Raw genomic sequence first — 26,096 nt, forward strand, 5'->3', positions numbered from 1 at the left:
GACGTACCTCATCATTTTAAGAGAAAGGTGTAATTTTTTAAAAAAGCTAAAAATAGTTACTCCGTATGTGACAGGTTCAAGACAAGGAACAGAAACGAATCAAACGATTGATTAAAAGAGCTTCAAACCACGAAAAAAGAGCCTCACCAGAGACTAGCCTTGTGCAGTTAATGAGTAACATTACACACATAAAACATAAAATCTAGCTGTGATACAGTACATACAATAACCATACATAGTAGCTTATAGGTTATTCACCAAGTCCAGAAATAGAATTGGACGTCTTGCCACTTATGGTTAAAATTTTGTCAACCCAAATACAATAAGGTAGACTTTGAGATATCACATACTTGAGTGACCAATTCTAACATCAACCCTATGCCATGATGTGTTCAAAATTCCTCTCAGATTCCAGATACTTTCTACACTTTCGGGCTGCACATTTGCAGCAATATCCACCTACCACAAATCAAAGAAAACATCAAGCACAAACAGCGCCATTAGAAAAACTCACAACAATAATTGAACATGAAATGAGTTTAATCAAAAGATTTTATATTACAGAAGTAATAGCAGTTAAGCTGCTGTTCTAGTGTTCTACATAGACAGAAAACAGAAACTTAAAGTTACACATGAGACAACCTTATAAAGTTTTTTCATTAAAAAAATTTCAGTGACCACAATACATCAAGCCAGTTTGTATAAAAATTTATAAATTAAAAATAAATAAATAAAAAAAGTAGAAGACCAAAGTATCTTCAAGAGAAGAGACAAAGGAATGTAATTACGTACTACGTAGTATAACACATCCTTACCGCTTTTGCAACTATCTCAGCTCTATGCTGTACCTCAACTTCGGCCTCAAAGAATACCCACGCCCACTTGTCACAGTTGAAACTATCTGCAACATACGGCACACCTGGTTTCTGGTATCTGGAGGCTTCTACCCATGTTTTACCTCCATCTATGGATATATCTACTCTTTCAATCCCACGACCTCCACCAGATAGTGCATATCCTTTGACTGTTACCTAAACCCAGATAATCAGAAGTTTTAGATACCATTACCAGATACTGCTAATGTTGAGATATTCCAAGAAAGCCATAATTCAGCAAAGAGGAATTCAGGAGATATTTTATAAGAACATAAAATCCTTTCTATATTTGTGCATTTGATTTATAAATATATCTTAAGAGTGCAAACATTCCGAGATATTTTGCCATTGGATGGGGTCTCCACTCTCCAGAATGTTAAGTGCTAAATTGTTGATATTGTAGTTTGAACAAAGCGCATATGTAATTATATTTTGCCCATTCTTCAAATACGAAGTATTATTGAGTGAGAAGGAAGAAATGTAGCAAAACTACCTTGCCATCCTTCAGAACATTAGAGTCTTCCAAGGAACAGATGGCGGACTGCAAAAAAAGAAGCAACAGTTAATTCTCATTATGCCCACAAATTCAAGTTCAGAAATCTAATCACATTCTGCCCAAATGTATTTCTGAACAAGTTATGTCAGAGTAAGGTGGACATCAGCTTTCAGGAATACATATACCTGAACTGGAAAATCCATTTGAGGCCTCCTCGTTGACCAATTTATATTGTCCCAATCAACTGTAGGAGGGAACATTTTATAATCCTTTTGCGTAAAGAAACCCTGTTGATAGCAACATGAAATAGGCCACTAAGTCCCCTAAAGAGAAAATATGTAACAGCTTATAAAAAAACCAAGTACTCTATATTAGCCAACCTGAGATTCTTCAGCAATCACATTGACAGAATCCAGCCATTTAACTGAACGAGCACCAATAACACCCGGGACAATTACACGTAAAGGATAACCATGATCCCTGTTAAGAGGCTAAGGTCATATCAAAAACAGATAAACTCAAGTTAGATTGATACTGCACTCAAATACACTTAATGCTGGTCATGTGATCAGTTGTGATCATGAATGAAGCTTGATTGGAAAATCAATAGCACAACCATTTTTCTCATCTTTTCACTATCTTTTTTCTCAAGATGATGGAAATTCTAGGCAGTCAAATTATCAATGCCTGATGTCTCCACACAGAAGAGAAGACAGTAAGAAAATCAGGCTCAAATCAGTTTTACAAACACAATACCTATGAGCTTTCTACTGCAGTTGATCAGCCTTTTTCTTCTCTGATTTAACACAGGAACTAGGGAGTGGGGAAAGCAAAAATAAAATGAGCCCTGATTAACATCCTATGTCAAAACATGCCCACATCTCTACATTTATGCTTTATTCTATTCAAATCATCTTGCCTAAACTTATCTTATTTGAACTTACTTATTTTATCTAAATTCTTTTTTTGCATTGGGGTGGGGGGGGGGGGGGGTGATTATTTTTGTTTCAACTGATCTGAACTATCTAGATTTATGTGAACTTATTTGAGCCAAAAATAAGTCAGATAGAATAGGACCTTAGAAGGCACAACATAGAGTGACTCCATTAGCTGCAGATTAACTAGCAGGGACAGTTTACTTTATACGTAGTAGATATGTAGAAAAATATAACATAGATTAACTCTGTGTTCTAAAATCTAATATAATCGAAGTCTACAAATAATACAATGAACAAATCAACAAACTCTCTTTGATGAGTAAGTCATTAAGCTGGAATTCTATCACGAGTGTTAGAAAAATCCTGCGTTAGATGCAAGCTTGGTAGAGATTCAGATTTTGAAGAAGAAGAGAGGCAGTAAAAACTTAGATGAAAAATTACCTCTCCATTCATTTCATAGGCAAGTAATACATCGGCCTCAGGGTTAGTTGCCTGGCTCAACGGAATTGATGCCTTATAAGGACCGCCATTCTCTTCCTACTCAATAACAAATAGATCTGGTGAAACTCTCCATCAAGAGATTTTTAAATTAGAAATAAATAAATAAATAAAAAGCCCACCAATTATTGAAGAATGATGAAAAAAACGTACACTCAAAAGTCAAAACAGAGAATGAAAGAAGCATTACCTTGCACCTGTCAACACTGACAAATTCAACATGTTTTCCCCCACTTGCTGTGGAACTCGCTAGCTTAGGAACACCAAGAAGTTCAAGCACATCTGCTAGTTTAGCTCCACCCCATACAGCTGAATTAAAGTTAAAAAATAATAAAAGGTTAGGAAGGTGGACTGAGCAGAACTCTCTAAGCATCAGTTTATGCAAGCAAATATCTAACAAGTATACACCAAGTTCTTCAACAGGCATAAAAAAGACAGTAGTCTGCAGACTATATTCAGCAAACTATACTCCATAAAAATAAGCATTATAGAAAGCCTGCTTATCCAATATAGCCAAACTCGTGTTTGCTTCTTTCTCTAATTTTACAAATTGATGAAGTCCTACAGAAAAGCATGGATAGTTTACAGCATATAATGAAGGAACAGAAATTGCCCCAATATTACTGAAATTAATAATACTTCATTTGATTCAATGTGAAAAGCACAAACCATTTCCTAAGGCAGCAATGCCCCATCCAACTCCTCTCACTTTTTTCGTTTTGCTCATAGCTGTTCTGCGGTTTCCTGCACACTGTAGCATTGAAAGATCAATATACTCATCAGCTTTAATTGTTGAACAAAAGGACGTTACAGTTATTCTGGGAGAATAAGGCACGTCACAAAATCAAACACCAACAGCCCACTTAATTTCTCATTACTGAAATTTTAAAACCAACCTGTAATGTAGCTGTTACGGTATACTTGGGCAGGTCCCTAAAACAGAAGAAACAATGTGAGCACATGACAACGAACTGGAGGGGAAAGGAGAGAGGGTAACCATCAGGTAGATCACATATGTCAGTTCAACTACAAGATAAAATTTCTAATTTGCGACCAGTCAAGCAAATTGAAGATATAACGCGTATGACATATTCTCTATAAAGTAATGCAGTCAAAATATTGCAAACCCCTGCCTACCGGATATCTCTCATGGAGAGCTCCCTTTGGACGCTGATCAGGCCTGTAACAGAAAGTCGATACCTACAAGACAATATACAACTGCATCAGTACAGAAGTATCACCAAGTATTGCAAAGATTATAGCAGTAAGGATAACCTTTCGATGTCATCAATAATAGGTATAGGTCCATGATTTCTTTTGTAGAACAAATCCACTGGAGTCACATAGGAGGATATGAGGCCTGATCGATGCGGTTCAGCATTAAAAGGCTCCTGCACAGTAATAAAGATGTTGACTACAATTTTACTAGCCAATAAAAACAAGGCTAGTTACGTGATACTACATTACATCCATAGCCGAAATAAATTGCCTGGTTCTTGAGCTAATGGCAGCATGCAAAAAGCCTTCACACTGGAATAAATTGAATGTTAATCCTCTCCCAATTGACTTTATTTTAGGCCATCTCTAAAAGCAAAAACAAACAACCTCGATTCCTTGAAGATGAATACGTGTTAAGTTACCTCCAAAAGTGCAAGTCACACAAAATTGCCAAATTCTTTTCAAAATTCTGTAAGTCATTGATACAGTAATTTCTTTAAACCATCTAGAGAGTAGAGAGTACTACTACATAAAAATCATCGCCAAAGGACATAATCCTTGATACTATTAACATATGAATATGACTATTGACAAGTCTTCCCGGACCTGCTTTCCTTCAACAACCTAGCCTGAATTTGGCCAATCAACAATCTTCAATATACTCTCAATCCAGGAAAGGGTTTTCTACATTTCCTAGACTGAGTAATTTTACTATCATTTTCTTTCTTTGATTACTTTCAAGATTTAGTATAGTTCTAAACTTCTAAGGTTGTTAACACAACGTATGACTCCAAGTTGGTCCGAAACATGCATAATCAAGCGGTATCTACTATTTAGACAACTTACTCTTTGCTAAAACAGAAGTACTATCAATGGTTCTACCATCAGGCCACATTTGAATTTAGTTAACATACAAGTATGATATGATCAGTTAAATCACTTAATTCATCAAAAATATATTTCTAACTTAAACAATTTCCAAAATTACTCCAATTTTACTTAAGCTAGCACAGTTTTGTTTTTAACATAGCATAAATATTTTAATATTAACAATCAATTACCATATTAATTCTAGATTTTTATTGCCAACAATTTCCAAAATTACTCCAATTTTACTTAAGCTAGCACAGTTTTGTTTTTAACATAGCACAAATATTTTTTTATTAACAATCAATTAACAATTCTCAAAAAAAAAAAAAAAAATCAATTACCAAATTAACTCTAGATGTTTTATTGCCGATAACAATCTCCCCCCCCCCCCCCCCCCCCCAAAAAAAAAAAAAAAAAAAAACAGACAAACAATAATAATCAATCAAATTGCGTCAAAGTAAAATCAACTAATCAAATAAAAAATATCACTAATTCGTCAGCTAAACAAATTTCCAAAAACTCAATCAGTTAATCATTTATTCATTCGTGCATTTAAATAGAACAGTATGATTTTCAAACAAAAATAAAATAAAATTATAAAATGCAATATCAATGAATTAATTCAAACTCCAGCAAAATTCAACAGAGTAAAATAACAAATAATCATTAAAATCAAACTTGCTGAATACATAACAAATTAACATCATGATCAATAATAAAAGAGAGAAAATTGCCTTGGAATTGATTTTAAGTGAAGGATGACGAGATGGTTCATTGGAGTAATCGGACGGCGCGTGAAACCCCGGCATTTTTGCGCGACTCAATTACTCTTTCGACTGGTGTTTCTGGGATGAGATTGAGAGAAAATTATTCTTTTTTTTTTTTTTTTTGAAACAGAAAATTATTCTTTTTTGGTTTTTTTTTTTGGAATTTAGTAATATCTAGTGGGCCTGAGTTGCCTGAAAGCCTGTCAACTTTGCTTAGGCCAAAAAGTTGGGGTCGAGAAGATTTGATCCTAACTTTTGCTCAAAATATATATATATATATATATATATATATATATATATATATATATATATATATATAATAATAATCACTATTCCTATGTCGTTAATTTTTGTTTTGTTTTGTTTTTTTTTTTTTTTTTTAAGAATCTTATGTCATTAATTTTCATATGCATTATCACATATCATTCTCAACAACTCAAAAATACTTAGGGGGTCGGGTCTTTGCCCGTCGAAACAAAGATCCTCCCTGGCAAGGATCAATGATATATACTTGTATACACTTTGAGAGTAATGGATACATCATTTAGTTAAAGCTTTCGTCCTGTTTTAGGAAATCATGAGATCGATTCTCTTCACTCGTCCTCTGCTCTCATTAACACCAAATAAAATAAGTATTGTCTTGTTTGTTCTTAACGTTTTTCTTTAATTGATTTCACTCTATAACACTTTATTTGGATAGGAAGAAATGGAAGGAAAAGAAGAGAAGAGAAATAGAGGGGGACAAAATCTCTAGTTTGGGTAAAAGATTGGAAGAAGGAAGGGGAAGGAGAGAGAGGGATCCATTTTCCCTCTCTCTATATTAAGCATAATCTCTCCAAAATTGAAGAGATTTGGAGGGAAAATAGAGTTCACCTCCCCCTCCCTTTCTTTTCCCTTCCCTTCCTCCATTTTCCCTCCCCTTCTTTTCCTTCCTTCTTTGCTATCCAAACAAAAAAGTTTTTCATTCCTTCTTTAATGTTTTGTTTATATTTTCTTCCTCCATTCTCATTTAGTTTAACATGTTTTCTTTTTTTTTTTTATCACCTTTTAATGTTAAATTATATTTGTACAAAATATAGTCATGTAAAATTTTAATAGATTTATTTAATTTATATTTTTACGATATTAAAATTAACATTTGTTTAAATTGGAGATATAAAGGGTTGAAATTATGCAGTGTGCAATGTAAAAGTCAAAACATGATCACAATTAAGAGAGAACTACATAAATATTTTTTGTTCTCTCTCTGGTCACTCTCTTATACTTTATTCGCATTTTTTTTATACTCATGATATTAACATTCACATTTTAGTTGTTCTAATTTGTGTGGAAAAAGTAAATGCTAAAAATATTCAAATAGGAAAGTAAATACATCTTTATGAATTGGGAAAAATTAACACATTCAAGTATTTGTATATGAGTAGCACTTGAAAAAATAATGAATATTATCACTCATACGAACATCAAACATTTATTACGTGGAGAAAAATTTATACTAATGTGTAAATAATGATAATTAATTGTCAAGTGTGCATCAATTAAAGATCATGATAAACCATGAAATAATTGAATACTACTGAGGTCCTTAAGCCTACCTCGGCCCAAGGCACTCTCTAGGCCTTAGAGCTTATCAAGACCACATTGAAATTGTTATATACATCATGGTGCACGGTGCACCCGAAGGTATTGTTTGCTCATTTCGATGATTATTGCTCATTTTATCATCAAATGACCAAACAAACACGCTTGGGTAGTTAGGTGTACCGGATCTATATATTTACTTGTCCAAATTTTTCTCATGGGTAATTATCTCACATTTATTATACTTGCATTCCTAATCTAGCAACAAGTGTTCAAGAACCAATGTATGTGCTTATTTGCAAGTAAATTGATTGTGATGGAATAGAACTATAGAAGAAAGGGGAATAGTGGATTTTCTTACAAAGATTATACCATTACATGCAATAATTCTCCATAATATGTATAGATATGACAAAGCAAGATCAGTCAATTGCATATGAATTACATTACTATGTTCACCAAGTATAATGATGATGCCCAAATAAACAAGAAACATGTAATCCTTCATTAATTACAAGTAAGAGTAACATCACCTTACCTATGAATGACATTATATTACATACTATGGAGTAATTATTTTTAATAAATTCAAATCTCATCAAATCCGATCAGAAGATTTTAGAAATTTTTCTTAATTGTGTTGCATATTTGCCAATTATCTGAAATCATTTACTAATTCAAATTGTAGAAAATACACAATTAAACAAATCAAACAATACCTCAACAATAATTTCTTATACGAAGTATATGTATCAACATTCAACATACAATTACATTCAAAGTTAATTAAAACCAAGAGATAAATCAAAACCATACATAGAGTGATTCAAACTAGGCTAAAACAAACACAACATAAATCAGTGTAAAACACCTTATTTCGGGTGAAGAGAACACGGGTTAAGTTATTGCACTAACTCCAAAAATCAAAATGTGCTCACTACACAGAGTCGGCGAAAAAACTTGAGTACTAGGATTCTAGGAAGCATTATTATTATTATTATTCATAGGCAGCCATGTCACAGTAAACAAGTACATACCAAAGTACTCCGTACCATCTTCAATTTTTCATAGTAGCCAATGGGTAACCCTTTTCATACATGAAAAGATCATAAGTCGCAATCTTCGTTTGTTTCACATGAAACGGCACCTTTGACTTGCAACACTAGCATATATAAACAAACTGAGAAGAATAAAATGGCATTTACAAAATTAATTATTTTACATAGTCCGTAATAGGATTCATAGAATATACGAAGTAATACCTCTAAAATACTTAAGTATATCTGTATAAGCCTATAATACCCTCATGACTCAAGCAAAAAATTGGGATCATCAATCGTATAAAACAATAGTTTTCAAACAATAAACTTAGTACCCGTCAAAAACAAAAAAAAAAAAAAAAAAAAAACAATAAACTTAGTAAGCAGTGGAGGATCTTGACCGAAAATATTAGAGGGGCTGAGATTTGAATCTTTGCACCTCTCGCTCAAAACTAATCATCTATAACTAATAACACCATTACTACATTGTACATTGCATAAACAAGATGCTAACAAATTAGTACTCGGTCAGACAGAAGAAAAGAATCGTAGAGTTATGCAAAGGGCATGCATACACCATCCGCCAAGTCTCAGACTGAGGAACAGTTTACTTGCAGAATATTCTGTGATAGATGATATGTTACTGTCAAAAAATCAACAGTATACGGATTCCTTGTACTCTCGTAACCTTAAACTGTTGACTTGGCGAGATAGTGAATATTCATTGAGCTGACATCGTACATTAATAAACACAGCTTACATGATTGAGACAGACTGAGAAACAGCTGATACAAAAAAAAGTACAGCAACATAATCGTTTAGTATTACTGACCGCGTCAATCTAGGACAGTATGCTTCAGTATATAAGCATGGTAGGGTGAAGCCTTTTATTTGCAAGATCACACATCTTTTCAGTGCAATAGAAGAGAATAAGTGACATATAAGTTTAAACACAATAGTAGCATAATAGTAGAGCAATTAATATGAGTGATCCGATGCCAACCTTGAATGGAGTGGATGAGATCGAAACAAAAAAGTTTGCTCTTACAGTGGATGCAGAGAACAAGGCCACAGTCTTTCCACTCGTATCTGTGGCAAAGCCTCATATGCGGGCCTTTCATTTATGCTGGATACAATTCTTCTCCTGCTTCCTGTCAACTTTTGCTGCCCCGCCTCTGCTTCCTATCATTCGTGATAACCTCAATCTCACACAAAATGATATTGGCAATGCAGGAGTAGGGTCAGTTTCAGGAGCAATATTTGCACGCGTTCTCATGGGTACTGCCTGTGACTTGTTTGGGCCACGGCTAGCTTCTGCAACCCTAACCCTGCTCACCGCACCAGCAGTTTACCTGTCTGCTGTAGCAGATTCTGCACCGGGTTTTTTTGCTATGTGATTTTTCACAGGCTTTGCTTTAGCCACTTTTGTCTCAACCCAATACTGGATGAGCTCAATGTTCTCTCCAACAGTAGTTGGACTAGCCAATGGGCAGTCAGCCGGATGGGGCAACCTCGGGGGAGGGGTTGCCCAGTTGGTTATGCCGCTAGTCTATACTGCTATCCTTAAGACAGGAGCCACAAATTTTGTAGCCTGGAGGATAGCATTCTTCATACCTGTCCTCTTTCAGATGTCTTCAGCATTCGCAGTAATGCTTCTCGGCCAAGATCTACCTGATGGAAATTTCCACCAGCTGCAGAAGTCTGGTAATATGCACAAGGATAACGCGAAAAAGGTTTTGTATCATGGAATTACCAATTACAGGAGCTGGATCACTGCTCTAGGATATGGATTCTGTTTTGGGGTAGAGCTAGCTGTAAACAATATCGTTGCTTACTACTTCTATGACCGATTTAATCTTAACCTTAACCTTTCGGGAATTGTTGCAGCCACTTTTGGGATGGTTAATCTTTTCTCCAGACCTATAGGTGGAGGCTTGTCAGATTTCATGGCAAAAAAGTATGGAATGAGGGGAAGGTTGTGGAGCTGGTGGATTGTCCAAACGATAAGTGGTGTATTGTGCATTGCTTTGGGACTGATTGAAACTTTAGCTGCATCTATTGCAGTGATGATTATCTTCTCTATATTTGTTCAAGCAGCCGAAGGACTTACCTTTGGGGTTGTTCCTTTCGTCTCCAGAAGGTAAATACATCGTTATGTTTCTTTCACTTTAACCTGCAATTGCATTTACCAAATTCAGCCATACGAAACCAAATTAAAGATAACATGTACAACTGTAAAAGTATATTAGAATGCAAGGTAAAATAAAAATAGTATAACATACAACTATTTCATTAGAGTAAATTAGAAATCAAAATTTTGATTCAGCAAATATATTGGATTTGATGGTAGGTTTAACCTTCTAATTTACATCAGATCATATGATTAATTAGACATTTAAAGAGTGATTCAAAAATTCTATATATGCTAATAAACCTTGTAAAAATACATAAAATCTTAGAAAACCATAAACTTGTCAGATGGTTGTCAAGCTTACAGCTTACATAAAAATATATTGTATATTCCTAACTACTCTACGTCACTCTTCAGATCTTTGGGGGTGGTTTCGGGGATGACTGGTGCTGGCGGAAATGTGGGTGCAGTCCTTACTCAAGTGATCTTCTTTAGAGGATCTCAATTCACAACAGAACGAGGAATAACATACATGGGTGTTATGATCATAGCATGCTCCCTCGGCATAGTTTCCATATACTTCCCACAATGGGGAGGTGTTTTTTGTGGTCCTAAAGCAAACTTTACAGAAGAAGGCTACTACCTGAGGGAATGGGATGCAGAGGAACAGAAGAGAGGCCTTCATAATGTGAGCATGAAATTCGCAGGGAGCTGTAGGAATGAGCGAAGTACAAAAGGGAAGTCTGTAACCAAAGAAGCTGAAATGAGCGCACCAGATGGTGTTTAACAGCCATCTTAACTTATCAAAATTTATCTTGAATCACATCTTTGGATTCAGATAACTACTTTATTACATATGTAAAATTTCTATGATTGGCAATACTGTAAAACATGTTCACAATATTTTCCTCCAATCCCACCCCCCCCCCCCTGTATTTTCCTTCTTCTACACCAGCCTTTTGTTTGTATTACATGTTAAACTAGTCGTCGAGGTTCAAGAATATGTATAATGTGTGTGAAAATATATCCACTTGTTTTTTGTTCCAACTTTCATATCTAAATTCATAGTTCCATGACTTCCATCCCCCCACCTAAAAAAAAAAAGAAAAAGAGAGAGAGAAAAGAAGTTGAGGTATTTCTTCTTACACGACTTAGGATGTGAGATTAAAATCTACTCATTCACACATACATGGAAATCTAAACTAATAAGTTTGTAAAAGCATACCATTAAACGTACAATGAGAACAAGTTTATCTATGTACAATGATATAAATCAAGCATTGCAGCAGAACTTACTAAGGATACTAAAAAAGGTGGCAATGTTCAATCATTAACTCATTTTAGTTATCGACTTGAGAAATGTTTTTTTTTAAAAAAAATAATCACTACATAGGAAGCACCAAAACAGTTGCATGTAATGTAGCATAATGGCAATTTTCATATTTAGTAGAATATAACTTTCTATTCCAGAATACATTCTATTGTCTATGTAATCTCCTTTCGCCTAAAATTATGAAAAGATGTCCTCATTTTATGCACTTATTTTCATGTTATAAAGTCTCTTTCGACTACAGATTTATTTCAATTTCATTACGACATTTCCGCTCGATATACTCTCGTCCCATGAATACCATCTTTGTTCTCTAGAACATCCAACCCCAATGCCCAAACTAGTAAAACCACCAAAATTCAATGTTCCCGCCAAAACCCTCCATCATCAAACATTTCACCAACTCATCTTCTTCTTTCTCTTCTCTCTCCCAAAACTCACCTCCATCTCTCTCTATCCTAGCAGACAGATGCACTTCAATGCATCAACTCAAACAAGTCCATGCTCAGATGATCACCTCGGCTCGTATTCACGACACCTTCGCTGCCAGCCGGTTGCTCTCCTTCTGCGCCTTATCGAATTCCGGCGACATCAATTACGCCGTAAAGCTATTTAATTACACCCAAGAACCCAATAATTTTATGTACAATACCATGATCAGAGCTCAAGCTAGTACTGAAAATCCCTCAAATGCTCTGTTATTGTATGTTCAAATGAGAAGGATGAATGTTTTGCCCGGAAAACATACGTTTCCTTTTCTTTTGAAGGCGTGTTCGAATATGAAATCGATTTATGGGTGTAAACAGGTTCATTCGCATGTAATTAAACTTGGGTTGGATTTGGAATTGCATGCTGTTAATGGGTTAGTGAGGGGGTATAGTGTTTCAGGAAGTTTGAGCGATGCACGCCAAGTGTTTGATGAAATTTCTGAGAGAAATTTGAGTATTTGGACTAGTATGATTTGTGGGTATGCTCAGAATGACTACTCAGATGAGGCTTTGGTGTTGTTTAATCAAATGGTTGATCATGGACTTGAGCCGAATGGCGCGACTTTGGCGTCGGTGTTATCGGCCTGTGCTCGAGAAGGGTGCTTGATGATAGGGGAGAAGATTGAGGTGTTTATGATTGAAAAAGGTGTTGAATTGGGGGTGATTCTTGGGACTGCATTGGTTCACATGTATGCAAAGAATGGAGCTTTGAGTAAGGCTAGAGAAGTGTTTGACAGTATGCAGGAGAAGAATGTTGCAACTTGGAATGCTATGATTCATGGGTTGGCTGTTCATGGGCACGCTGAAGCAGCACTGGAGCTTTTCCGAAAGCTTAAAATCGAGGGAATCGTGCCTAATGGCATTACATTTGTGGCAGTTTTATCTGCTTGCTGCCATGGGGGTTTCCTTGAAGAAGGTCGAAAGTTTTTCCGTTCTATGAAACAAGATTACAATATTGAGCCGAAACTAGAGCACTTTAGCTGTATGGTTGATCTTCTTGGTCGAGAAGGGAAGTTAATTGAGGCAGAGCAATTGATACGAGATATGAAATGGAAAGCAGATGTGATGATTTGGGGAGCTTTGTTGAGTGCTTGTAAGAAATGTGGGAATATTGTTGTTGCTGAAAGAGTAGTAAATGAGATTTTAGAATTGGATCCTCACAATCATGGAGTTCGTGTTATTTTGTCTAATATGTATGCAGAGGATGGTAGGTGGGAAGATGTATTGAGTCAAAGAAAGGTGATGAAGGAAGGAAACTTGAAGAAAGTACCCGGTTGGAGTTCAGTTGATGATGGTGCTTAATGTTCATCAGATTTGTACATTATAATTTGCTTGTGATATAATACAAGTAAAATATTCAAGGTCTTTATACAAGTTTTTATTCATCATTTCATTTGAAACTTATCTTCATTGACAGAAAAATGTTGTACTTACTACCAAAGATATCACTTGTAGCACTTACATTACTAACATAAGGAAAGGAGAAGATGGATGTCTATAGTTCTTTTATTCTCAATTCTTTTATTCTAATTGATCAAACTCATAGCAAAACATAAATCAATTCCATGCAGACTACCAATATCTCAGTAAACAGTACAATTTAAATACATGAATGTGTTCCCGGTATACAAGCATTGAAATGATAAGTTTCAGGAATTCAACCCCAGTAAAAATCCATAAACAGACATTTGCTGATCCGTTATATTATTATCACCAGAAGAACAAAATATCCTATGTTATATAATGCAGCTATTTTACATATTAACATAATTACATGAACCTTTGAATGCAGTAATCAAAACTGATATGTGTGAACTGTCTGAATATACAGTAAATATGGACTATCATACAAATGTGTCCTTAGTCCTTAGTCCTTAGCACCATGTATTTACCTATAATGGCAGAGTCAAGAGACTACATCAATATTCCTTTTTTACAGCATACAAGGTGCTTACCTATAAGAATCCTGTAGTGGCTGCAATATCATGTACATAGCAACCATGTAGTAAAGTAGTGTATCAGACTGAACCAAGACATGCAGCAGCTGTTCTATATGGCAATATGAATCTTCCCGCAGGTAAATCAGTAAATCTCCAATTTCTTTGGTTTACCTGCTGAGACATGATATTAGCACATCTTCATGGGCATGGTCACTAGTTAATAGGGTTCCATAATCAACTAATATGTACCGATCTACTTCACTGAGAACTCATGGACAGAGTAAATTACTGAAAAAAATAAAGTATATGCAAGTGGTTCAGTATTGAATGCCATTTTGACTCTATAGTATTATTTACAATGCATGATATGAAAATAGATTAGCAATTAGATACTAAGGGCCTGTTCTCTTCCGTTGAAGTTCAGTTCAGTTCAGTTCAGTTCAGCTCAGTTCAGTTCAGCTCTTAATTTACGTTTAATGATATTGCTAATGATATAAAGCCAAATTTCATTTTTTTAAGCTCTTATTACAACGACAACAACAACAACAACAACAACAACAACAACAATAATAATAATAATAATAATAATAATAATAATAATAATAATAATATTAACAATAATAATAATAATAATCAATAAGTAATAAATAATAATAATAATAATAATAATCAATAAATAATAATAATAACAATAAAAATAACAATAATAATTGAAATAATAATACTAATAATAATAATCAATAAATAATAATAATAATAACAATAATAATAATAATAATAATAATAATACTAATAATAATCAATAAATAATAATAATAATAATCAATAATTAATAATAATAATAATATTATTATTAATAATATGTACATTTGTATATACACATATGTATAGTAATAAATAATCAATAAATAATCAAAGATCACTAATCCGTAGTTAAAAATCACTAATTAATAAGTTCAGTTCAGTTCAGTTCAGCTCAGCTCAGCCAATCGGAACAGGCCCTAAGTTACTACTTTTCCGAATATATTATTAAAAAAAAAAAAAAAGGATACCAAGTTACTAACCGTGTGAAAGAAACTAGTAGAAACTGATTACTGGATATTTGTCCATTTGTCCTGCCCAAAAATCTAAGCCTTATGCAAGGTGTTCATCGGCATTGCCTGTTTCATAAGAGAGTTATATTCTCGACTTCTTGACCACTCATCAATCTCACGAGCACGTAGCACTGGAAGAGGGTGTGACAATTGTCTTGTTTGAGCATTACTGTAAAGGATATAAAGGGGTTGTTAATCCTTTTGGAATCCTAACTAAAAAAGTTGGTGACTGTGCACGACTTATTATACTAAGCCTGTACGTTACCTTATATACCACCCCATTGGACTTGAAGAAGCTTTATCATAAGAACGAGCTTGCTCCAAAAATGCATCCACATTTAGTTGATCCACCAAGGAAGGGCATCCCCCAGACAACTTCATCAGGACGGATACGACAATCTCTTGTAATACCACCAAGTATATTAAAGGGATCCAACAGAAGGCGAGAAAAGAATGCAGATTAGTTTGGTAATATATACAATCACTAATATTGGGAAACCAAAAAAAAGGAGGATAAAAAAAATACTTGTATAAAACATGCTGAAAAAGGTCACATAACTCACATCACCATACCTTGGGATCTTGAGCAACAAGAAGGGCTGCACGATCACAGGTCAACTCTGCTGCTCGGAGCCAACGGGTTAACTGTTCCTCTATGCTACTAGCAATAAATCCACCAACACCTACAGATGAAACAAGAGGTTTATTCTTGCATTAGGGTAGCAATTTTCACACTAAAACTTTAGCATTTCCTAGATAAGGAAATCAGACAAGATTTCCGCAAAACCAAGTTTTCTCTAGTGGTATAAATTTAAAAATAACCTTAAGAGTCGCATTTTTGCAATTTGTAGTGCAACCAAGTTTATTTTATATTTTAAACTACAGTTCTATGCAAAGATGATAGATATCAGATGCTATTTACTTTAAAAACAAGTCCTGGAAGCAAGCTAAAATTAATCAATCTCAGGAAGTGATAATTCAAGCGAAACAGTTGAGATGTTGAGAACCTTATCTCCAGGATTCTTACATCATTTACCTATACAGACTGCCAGGATTCTTACAAGCCCACTGTCCAACCATTCTAAGACACTGGAAAATGTTACTACTCCAACTAATAGTGACAATCAAAACACATGAGGCCAAAAAATTTATGAGAAATTAAGTAGTACATGTAAGATTCTGACTAGCTCAATCGAGCCATCCTACAATGATAACAATCTTTATTATCTAAAAAACTATGTAATTTATCTTCAGTATACCTATGCAGCCACTGCAACTCTAGTAGAAATGCACATTAAGCTTACCAGGTATGACGTATGCTCCAAGAGAGAGGATATTTGCATATGTCAGCCACAGTCCATGGTCACATTTCAGATGACCCAACTCATGGGCCATGACAGCCTATTGACATTTACAATACGTCAAGAAAGATAGTAGCAAATTCATCTGAATGATGGCTCAATGCTCGATAAAAACTGATATATTTACAGAAATACTGGGAGAAACGAGGCAGGAAAAGCAAGGAAAAGAAGACGACATCAGTACCTGCAACTCTTTTCGCGATAAAAGTTCAATAAGACTTGTATGGACAACTACAAATGGCCTTTTACCACTGATGGCTAAGGTATATGCATTTGGTGTAGGACTCTGACGAACATACAAATCAGGAGGCTCAACATTCAATATTTCAGCAGCCTCAAGCATCAACTGGTGCAGTTCAGGAAGCTGAAACGCAAGCATAGCATGTCAGAGTCTAAATTATGCTAAATCCACATTGTTTGAGGCAACACAAGCTTCAGCAATCACAAAAAGGTTTAAGCATTTTGCTTTTGCAAAATTTCAAAAATTTGACCGAGTCTTGACACCTTAACGCATGCCTTTATCCAGCCTCAACTAAGAGTAACATAGTTGTGTAGATTTAAAAATATAGTCAAACATTATCATCGGTGCTGAACTTTCACAATGCATATCAACTAAAACAGATTTTACATCATATAATCAAATACGAAGTATGTCTCCATCTCAGCCGGAAATTTCAAGGTGCTAAACATGTGACTCGCGTCAAATGTACAAGAATCTATTATGGATGCAGGCAAGTGTAAACTAATTAATTAAGTCCTACAAACTAAATGATAAAATTATTAATATTACAGTATGAACAGAATTCGACTCCAATTTCGATAAGTTATTAATATTACCTGGTTTTTGGAAACAAGCAATGAAGTACCTATGTTCTCAAGAAACATAACCTGCTCCGCAATTGATCCTGACATTATAAAGACAAACATATCAACAATATCATCACCTTAATCCCAACGGAGTCCGAATTATGAAGTTAAAAATGACAGTAAACATTACTCATCATGTTTATGGCTTCTGCAATATAACCAGAATTTTTTATTTTTTTTAGGAAATTTCAACAACTAATTTCAGAATGAGTATACAAAATAATTAAATTGATTGACCAAAATTAGTACAAAAAAAATACCTAATAAAGCTTTGCCGATTGCATCTAATCCAGGAATTGCTCTCAAAATCACTGTGTTCTAATTTGACAATCAATCAAACAAATAAATCAAAAATTTAATCAATATATAATTGAAGCTAAATAATAGAGATAGAAAGTTACTCGTTGATCAAGAGGATGTCTGAAATCATCGGCATTAAGATTGCGAAAAACAAGATTCGAAGATGAAGAAGAAGTAGCAGATGCAGTACAAACAGAAACATGAACCCTAGGGTTTCCAATAATTGGCGGGAATCGAAAATTGGAGAAATTAGGGGTTGATTTGGGGGGGAAACAACGGATGGAAGGATGAGAAGAGAATGATAATGAGGAGAGAGAAAAAGAAATCGCCATTTTTAGTTAACCCAAAGAAAATTAAACAGTAGAAATTGAAAGAACTGAGTTTTGTAGTCGAGTTAACTCAGTTCTTCACCCCCCATGAATGAGTGTGAGAGAATTGAACAAATTTATGGTTATGCTTTACCGCCACTTCGTTTTCTGTTAACTTAGTTCACATTATTTGCTCGACTTAAATTTTAGTTCCCATTATTATTTAAAGGGAAATTATCAATGGTATACCCAAGGTTCGGGCTTGGTTTAATACATTCATCTACAGTAACCCTAACGTTAATCAAACGTTAATTAAAGGTTAATTTTAGGTTAATCCACTTGAAATGAAATGATTAATTTGCCCCCCTACTCCAAATACATTAAATCGCTCCTTTTAAATCTCAACTACCTATATTAAAAACTCCTAAGTCAGACGATCGTTCATCTTCTTCTTCCTTATCACTCTCTCCCTTTTTTCTTCTGCTGTGAGGTTCCATAATCGACGGGCGAATTGAACAAAATTCTAGCAAATTTTGCACTTCATTGTTGATCGCTTAAGGTAAGTTTTCATCTTAGTCTTTGATTTTCTGACTTTCGCTTAGTTTTGGTAGTATATGAATTTTTTGTTTAATTAAATGGTTGAATTTTGGTTAATTGTTAGCGAATTATGGTTTAAATTATGCACAATGTTCCTGAGATTATTATTTGTTGCTTTATTGTTGTATTTTTTGCACAATAATTCGAATTGGGTGTGTTTGAGTAGATATATGTATGTTTGTGTGTGAAAAGGGAAAATCAAAAAGGAGGAAAACTATATATAGAGGAAGAGGGGTGGGTAGGGTAGAGTACATAAAGGAGGGATAATGAAGAGGGGAAAAAAGGGAGGGAATTTTTTAAGTTAAAAAAATCGAATTAAACCCCAACTTAACCTTTACTTAACGTTTGTTTAACGTTAAGTATATAGTTGATAATCGTGTGAAACCTTGGGTGTACCGCTGATAAACAAAAACTAAGTTGGTGTACCATTGATAAAAGCCCGAACCTTGGGTGTACCATTGATAATATCCCTTATTTAAATTATAACTAATGTTCACTTCATTTTTTAAAATGTAATATTAAAATAAAAAAAAACTTAATTCAATAAAAATAATTTCTGTTCAATATAAATTAATGTGGTTTGGTTTCGATCGATTTGGGCTAAAAAATACACCGCAAACCGAAGTTTCACCGTTGTCGGATATAATCTATAAAATGAAGTTGGGGTGAATTAAAGATAGGCTGTGTGCTTACACTTGATTTTCAATCATTTGAACTTATTTTATTTTATTAACATATAAAAAAATACTTAAAATTTATTTATTTTTAATTGCAATGTGAACATATATAACCCTTATCAACCTTTATTATAGCCTATTTATTTTCATGTACTTTATTAAAGCATAAATAAATAAAGAATAAGATGAACATAACAATACATGCAATACCTAAATATATGTTCTGAATTCTTTGTTATAAGGTCACTTGGAGTAGTCACCTTATCCATTGTACATATGGTGGTTTTTGATGCAAGATTGCAAACAAATGACACCTTATACCTTTGGGGATTGTCATTACCAAATCATTCAAACAAAGTGAAGGAGGATTGGGTTAAAAAGGCAATGTAATATTAACATAAAATTCAATGCAAAATTCGCAAATGGTAATGTATTGGATAAATCAGGTAGAACACCAACAATAACACTTAAACGTCATTGTGTTCGTTCATAAACTAAATTCAATTTAGGAAATAAAAACATATAATTGGAATAATCGCCTCAACTAACTTTTTTCACATACGCGTCTTCACTTTCTTTCACGTAATTACACCCCAACCCAAATAATCAGAATTATCGGTTCCACAACTCTTTTCATAAACCCGTCCCCGCTTTCTTTTTATCTCATGTGATATAGGTCTCTGTACTCTCTATTTAACTTACCTAAGGATTTAAGAAACATTTCAAAAAATTATAAAAAAAAAAATATAAATCCATTCATCTCCTTCCTTCTCCAGAATGGTAAAAAAAGATTTCAGATTCAATCACATCACAGAAATGACACAAACACAGTAGCTTGAATTCAAAACTATAAACGGCTATTTTCCTCTTATAGAGTTTATTACCCTTAAAAATTTTCCCTCATTTCATAGATCAGATCCCTCTGTTTCTCTCTCCTCCATTTCCACTGTTCTTATACCTTCAATGCTTCCAAAAAAAAAAAAAAAAAAAAAGAAGAGTAGCAAAGATAAAAAAAAAAAAAAATAAAAATGGGTGCTGATAATTCTTCTGTAAGATCATTTACTACCCACAATGAATTTTTAATTTTCTCTCCCCTTCATTTCTGGGTTTTTTCTGGGTTGAAGATTATTCAACTACATTATTTTTTTTCCCTTCATTTGTTTGGATAAACTCAAGTAGCTAGCAATATCTGTTTTACTTTTTTTTTCTTTTTTTTTTATTATTTTTTTTATTTAAGCAGAAAAAAAACAGCAATATCAAAGACGGAGTCGAAGGCTGCCTTAGTGGCGAAAAGACTTGCTATGCTTGAAGATGATCAACTTACTCCCCCGGTAAGTTTATGCGTCTCCGTGTATTCTTAGATGGTAAAATAAACCCGAGTACGTGTTTGTTCAATTCACCTGATTTTTTATTATTACTAGTCCGTAATCATTTATACCAATTAAATAGTGTTGTTGGTCACATATTATAAATTTTACCCGATTAAAACTTATATTTATGGATTGAAAAGATGTATTCTGAACATGAAATTTGTATGTTAAGGAATAATTTTTTTGAAGATTAAGCGTTTTCTTAAATGTTTACACTAGAACTGAACTTTTTCCTATTTTTTAATTATTTTGTACTCCGAATTTTATTACTATTTTGATGATTGAGTTTGATTATGAGAATGAATTTAATCAGAATCAAAATAAACACTCGTCAACTTCCCACTATCACATATTAACAGCGTGCTTTGCTATGCTAGTATGCTACGAAAACTAATCCATAGCGGTGAGGGAGAGTGGAGGGTGGTGGGCCACATTTCCGCATTAAAAGCGGGGCATAGAATGTTGTTTTTATTTTTTTATGACAATCAGTGAACTAGAATGTTATTGTGAATACTATTGTTTGTAGGGGGTAATTCCCTTTTCATGGCTGTCAAAAAAAAAAAAAAAACAAAAAAAAGAATGTTATTGTGAATACCCTTCGTTTAGAAATTTGTTAATAAATGTTATATTACTATGTAATCGTAAATTCGTAATATGTTGTTTATTATAGTTTTTCACTTTTATAATTATTTGATACGGAGTATAATTTTATTATTAATTGATAGTTAAAATTGTGTCTCAACATATATGCAATCCCAAGTAATACATTAGCATTCACAAGACATATCAAATTTTCAAAAAAATCAAGGGACGGTAATGTTAGACCAATGCATGTTTTTTATTTTTATTTTTTATTTTATTTAAAGAGTTTAGGTAGAAATGGCAAGGATTGAACTATTAGGGGTTTGAATATATAGATGGATGTTAAATTTTATTAAATTTTGTTTGTTTGCAGGTATTATCTATAGTGAATCCAGTACCATGTGAAAGGTATTATATATAAAAAAAGGCCCAAGTAATTTATTTTTCCGCATGATTTCACTTAATTGCATTTAAAACACTTTGAATAGTGGAAACCATTATTATTTGTGCATTTTATATAAATACTCCCTCTGTCCGTTATTGATAGTCCTTTATAGTGAATTTCACGGGAATTAAAAAACTTAAATAAGAAATAGTAAAAGTACATTGGAAAGGTAATAAAATTACATGGAAAATTATATGGAAATGCAAAGTTTATATAGGGAAGCTAAATTTGCACAAATATTGTTGCAAATTGGATGGAATTTTGGTAAACATTAATAAGGAGTACTAATAGTGGTTGGAAAAAACAAATGAGACTTTTATTTTGGGACTTAAATTTGGCCATAAGAGACCATCAATAAGGATTGGAGGGAGTAATTGGAATTAAAAAATTAATTAAAAAACTTATGTCTTACAAAAAATATGATATTGATAGGAATATTTCGATGAAATTTTTGAAATTTCCCAATCAGGAATGCTGAAAAAACAAAAGAAAGTGAAGGGAGTATTTATTTTTGGCTAATATCAAATTAAATTGAAAACCCTATAATAAAGAGTCATAGGAATTGGTGAACTTAAATTTCACTTCCTAAAATGGAATTAAGTTGGGAATTCATGATAAAATGACGCGCAAATTGGTGTGATTAATGTAAATTTATTCTTAATATTTCCTTTTTTTTTATCTCCTTATACATATCATTTTCCTAATTATTATACTTCTTTAACCTCCTTTTACTTTTAACAATAGGATTTTGGCACTATTCTTACTCTTTCTTATTATGTTATATTGTGATTTATATAGAAGAAAAAATATAGTTATGTGAAATCTTGTAAGATTCGTCTCAGTTTGTGCGGTTAAAGTCTTATTTTTATAACTTTTTTATCAAAATGTATTGGTAAGTGTGAAACTCTTTGTATTACAAGTAAAATAGAATGGAGGAAGTATAATAATGCTTTATAGCCTTACAGGCACTTGTTAAAATGTTTTCATATTGCATTTGCAAAGTTTCATGTTTATCAAGTTTAAGGCTAATTACTTTTAAACATTCTTAGATGACATGTTTAAATTATACAATGCTAATTAAGTCATGTATGATTGCTGAAGCCCCATGTCGTTGATGATGATTAACGATTGTTCACTCTATGAAGACAATGTAGTATTGAAGTCTTCGAAAAATCGAACAAAATTTGGAAGGTCAGCTGATGTTTACTTAGCAATAGCTACATTATATGGATAGTGTATGCTTGTTTGGATATTGGTCATGTTTATTGATATGTGTGATCTTTTGCTTGACTTATATATCCCAAAAGACACAAGCAAGCGAGGATTGTAAGTGATGATGAGTCCTCAGAAGATGAAGAACTCATAACTTCTACTCCACCGCAAAAGAAAGGAAGGTGAAGTTCTTCATGTAAAACCAGCTTTTATATGCGTACTTGGCAATTTGAACTAAAAAAAATTGGTGACTGTGGAGATGGTATGCTCAATTAGCCTATCAATTTTATTTGTAAATTTTTTCCCTGATAAATTTGCGCAAAATGGATGTTTCTGAAGTACTAAGCGGAAGAGAATCAAAAGCATTGTGAAGGCTATTGGTAATCCAAGAACGCCAAAATTGTAAGTTTATCAACTAATTTTCTAGCTTTTTTTATGCTAAAGTATATATGCATATTAATGATGCTGCAATTTGGGGTTACTGAAGAAGTAAGAAGAAGAGGATCAAAAGCAATGATTTATCTATCAATGAGAATGTCAAGGCTACTTACCATTCAAGAGTGAAAAAGAGGTAAGTTTATGCATCTATATTTGTTATGCCTTGCATGGCCTATCATGTCTAGATATGTATGCAAATTAATGTAGCTGCATATGGACAGTCAAAGAATGGACTTAAGTGTTCCTTTATCAATGGATGACAAGTCCTCTTCCATGAAGCGAGCAGAAGAGGTCCAAGCAAATCTGTCAGCTGAATCTCCTAGCTTTCTCAAAACAATGTTGAAATCACATGTTACTGGGGGGTTTTGGTTGGTAAGCCAGTGAAATTTGTAATACATGAATTTCCCCCATTCTAAAAGCTCACAGATTTGTGGCTTGATCTGGAGTTAGGTATTTATGTGTATGCATCTGATGTTACTTGGCTTTGTGATGGATAGGGTCTTCCGAGGAAATTCTGTGATGAGCATCTGCCAATTCGTGACTGTACCGTAGTGTTGGTGGATGAAGCTGGAAAGGGATTCGACACAGTTTATCTAGCTGGGAAAGCAGGTCTTAGTGGTGGATGGAGGGGATTTTCTATCTATCATGAATTGCTTGAGGGCGATGTGTTGGTCTTTCATCTGATTGAACGTACAAAATTTAAGGCAAGTTTGTCAGACATATACTCTCTAAAAAGTACAGAAATACTTGAGCATTGACAAGAAAATGCAGGTTTACCTCCTACATGTGCATGTCACTCTCACTAATTTTTATCAAAATTTCCTAAATTTACACCTAGGCAGCAGAAATCCCAAAGTTTGTGAGAGTGATGTGCATATCTAGGAGATTAACTGGGAATACACTGAGTCTTCGCTGATAGTTCATGCTAGAACATTCTGTTTCTGGTATCTAATATGGTTATGACATGAAAGCACATGGGCAACTATAAAAATGAACTGAACACAAACAAGAGCGTAATTTGATGGTAATTAAAATCCTGAAGTTCATGCCCTTCATAGTTTTGTTGTACTACTAAGTACAGATTCTGGGTTTTCTTTAGGCTTAGTTATGCGACTTATGCCTGCCTTTGATTGGTCTAGCTATGCCCAACAGACTGTTAATTCTCTGGTTACGCATAAGTTGTTACACATCTTAGGAATTTGCAAATTGCAATATCACACTTATATTGAGGAAACTGGGTAAGCAATTAAGCATCCCCTTGTGTCTTTTGCCAACCAAGTAATCTCTAAAAATTCTCTACAATTTGTGCAATCCTAAAAATTTCTATGATAACCAAACAATCACTAAGCCTTTTCTATGTTCCTTGTCTACTATGCATACATTGCAAAGCCAGGTTCCTTCCCATTTCCCTATGCAAAATTTTGCTACATTACATATCATCACATGCATTGCAATGCTTCTACAGATTTATATAATAAGAGAACAGAGTTTTGGTGAAGTTGATGGCGCTTTAGGGCTCCTAACCTTGGATTCAGGGGTAGGAGAGCGGAAATCAGGTAAATAGCTTGTTCTTGTGACCGCTTCTGTGTCAAAATTATAATATTAACAGTCAAAACCTTCACAACCATTTAAATGCAGAAGACCATAGTCAAATGGTACAAACTGAAGACAACTACACTGCAGTGGACCATTTAAGCAGCAGTGACATTGATTTGGGCTCTGAAGTGCTTGATGGGATCCGCTTATCAGATTCTTCCATCAAGTTTGAAGGAGTGAGTGACCTCAAGAACTTTAGCATCATTGTCGATGGCCTCATCTTAGACTCCAAATTCACTGACAGTTCACGAAAGAAGTACTATGAGCTCTGTTGCAACCAAAAATCTTTTCTGCATGAGCACTTTCTGAAGGGACTGAACTGCCATTTGGTGGTTGGGATTATTTTAGAGACTGTTAACATAGCGGATGCCATCAGATCATATGAGGAAGCTCCTACATCTCATGAAGATCTTCAGAGTTGGGAGATAAAATTGAGAGGGTTCGAGTTGCTGGGCATGAAGGTAGAGTTCTTGCTTGCTTCGATCAACAAACTTCTTGGCCATTCTGTGGAATCTGAAGCAGTTAATGTATCAAACATGTTGAAAGAAAAAATAATTAATCGGTCTTTAGCTGGGGAGAGGATGAAAGCGCTTGATAATAAACTCAGACAGCTTAAAGAGTCCATGGAGAAGATCGATTTTGAGATGGACATGGAGATAGCAATGGCAAGTTCATGGAAAAAGGAATCCAAGGTTGAGGGTATTCCTGCTGCTGTGTGCCAGTGTGGTGATTAACACTAGGAGAATCAGTTGATTAAGCAGTTTTTTGCCCTCAAAGTTGAGCAATTTCTGCTGTTTTTGTATAGTTAAAATTCACTGATCATATCTGTATACCATACCAACATATGGTGAAATGTTGGTGTGATAAATTTTTGACAGTAGTCAGTAGCTCCTCTATTGTGAGCATGATCATCTAGAGCACAATTCAAAGTAGAACAGGGAAGTTTACAAGTGTAGGTTGGTAGGATACTTTTTCCTCCATCCTATTGCCTTGCTAACCAACTTAGTTAGTGTCTTTTTGGATCAAATCTTGTTTATAACATTAACCTTCATTTTGTAACAATCACTGTGATTCATG

The 26,096-nt window shown here is 34.0% G+C and overlaps 3 protein-coding genes, 1 long non-coding RNA gene and 2 pseudogenes across 6 annotated transcripts; 4 read left to right on the plus strand and 2 right to left on the minus strand.

The window, feature by feature from the left end:
• Positions 1–91: 91 nt before the first annotated feature.
• LOC145561461 (sulfite oxidase-like) lies at positions 92–5,811 on the minus strand. The gene is made up of 12 exons (XM_081621850.1): positions 5,630–5,811; positions 4,083–4,198; positions 3,945–4,007; positions 3,704–3,740; positions 3,477–3,558; positions 2,998–3,116; positions 2,751–2,846; positions 1,752–1,862; positions 1,557–1,658; positions 1,369–1,416; positions 816–1,031; positions 92–459 (listed from the first exon to the last, which is right to left on the minus strand). The coding sequence occupies exons 1-12, from the start codon at positions 5,702–5,704 to the stop codon at positions 343–345; spliced, it is 1,182 nt and encodes a 393-aa protein (XP_081477976.1). The 5' UTR covers positions 5,705–5,811; the 3' UTR covers positions 92–342.
• Positions 5,812–9,091: 3,280 nt separating this feature from the next.
• On the plus strand, positions 9,092–11,201 carry LOC145638428 (high affinity nitrate transporter 2.5 pseudogene; annotated as a pseudogene).
• An 871-nt stretch (positions 11,202–12,072) lies between these two features.
• On the plus strand, positions 12,073–13,728 carry LOC145625149 (pentatricopeptide repeat-containing protein At5g66520 pseudogene; annotated as a pseudogene).
• Positions 13,729–13,811: 83 nt separating this feature from the next.
• Positions 13,812–18,291, minus strand: LOC145561478 (plastoglobule-localized metallopeptidase 48, chloroplastic-like). Of its 3 annotated transcripts, none has more exons than XR_014094030.1 (9): positions 17,896–18,291; positions 17,755–17,812; positions 17,465–17,532; positions 16,812–16,991; positions 16,571–16,667; positions 15,840–15,949; positions 15,532–15,665; positions 15,237–15,435; positions 13,812–14,346 (listed from the first exon to the last, which is right to left on the minus strand). XR_014094030.1 is itself a non-coding variant. In XM_081621851.1 (8 exons), exons 1-8 carry the CDS (start codon positions 18,124–18,126, stop codon positions 15,300–15,302), a joined length of 1,014 nt encoding a protein of 337 aa, XP_081477977.1. In that variant the 5' UTR covers positions 18,127–18,291; the 3' UTR covers positions 15,235–15,299. The 3 variants fall into 3 exon arrangements, 1 of the variants encoding a protein (XP_081477977.1); XR_014094024.1 differs by having other exon boundaries at positions 13,812–14,343; positions 17,896–18,290; XM_081621851.1 differs by lacking the exon at positions 13,812–14,346 and having other exon boundaries at positions 15,235–15,435.
• Positions 18,292–20,379: 2,088 nt separating this feature from the next.
• On the plus strand, positions 20,380–23,387 carry LOC145625161 (uncharacterized). Its single transcript, XR_014110489.1, has 4 exons — positions 20,380–20,707; positions 21,702–21,736; positions 23,081–23,167; positions 23,325–23,387. It is a non-coding gene; the product is annotated as an uncharacterized LOC145625161 (long non-coding RNA).
• Positions 23,388–23,478: 91 nt separating this feature from the next.
• On the plus strand, positions 23,479–26,012 carry LOC145625155 (B3 domain-containing protein Os01g0234100-like). Its single transcript, XM_081678235.1, has 5 exons — positions 23,479–23,556; positions 23,645–23,795; positions 23,921–24,127; positions 24,889–24,979; positions 25,062–26,012. The coding sequence occupies exons 2-5, from the start codon at positions 23,652–23,654 to the stop codon at positions 25,751–25,753; spliced, it is 1,134 nt and encodes a 377-aa protein (XP_081534361.1). The 5' UTR covers positions 23,479–23,556; positions 23,645–23,651; the 3' UTR covers positions 25,754–26,012.
• Positions 26,013–26,096: the final 84 nt, after the last annotated feature.

This window comes from Chenopodium album, chromosome 1 (assembly GCF_948465745.1).
Source record: "Chenopodium album chromosome 1, dcCheAlbu1.1, whole genome shotgun sequence".
Classification (NCBI taxonomy): domain Eukaryota; kingdom Viridiplantae; phylum Streptophyta; class Magnoliopsida; order Caryophyllales; family Amaranthaceae; genus Chenopodium; species Chenopodium album.

Coding starts and splice junctions, on each gene's coding strand:
- LOC145561478 (XM_081621851.1), bottom strand. CDS start 18,126: ATGGCGATTTCTTTTTCTCTCTCCTCATTATCATTCTCTTCTCATCCT. Junction 16,668..16,811: donor TATCGCGAAAAGAGTTGCAG/GTACTGATGTCG, acceptor AAATGTCAATAG/GCTGTCATGGCCCATGAGTT. Junction 15,666..15,839: donor TTGTTGCTCAAGATCCCAAG/GTATGGTGATGT, acceptor GTATTACAAGAG/ATTGTCGTATCCGTCCTGAT.
- LOC145625155 (XM_081678235.1), top strand. CDS start 23,652: ATGGACTTAAGTGTTCCTTTATCAATGGATGACAAGTCCTCTTCCATG. Junction 23,796..23,920: donor TTACTGGGGGGTTTTGGTTG/GTAAGCCAGTGA, acceptor TGTGATGGATAG/GGTCTTCCGAGGAAATTCTG. Junction 24,128..24,888: donor TTGAACGTACAAAATTTAAG/GCAAGTTTGTCA, acceptor ATGCTTCTACAG/ATTTATATAATAAGAGAACA.
- LOC145561461 (XM_081621850.1), bottom strand. CDS start 5,704: ATGCCGGGGTTTCACGCGCCGTCCGATTACTCCAATGAACCATCTCGT. Junction 3,117..3,476: donor CATTGCTGCCTTAGGAAATG/GTTTGTGCTTTT, acceptor ACTTTAATTCAG/CTGTATGGGGTGGAGCTAAA. Junction 1,417..1,556: donor AAATGGATTTTCCAGTTCAG/GTATATGTATTC, acceptor CTTTTTTTGCAG/TCCGCCATCTGTTCCTTGGA.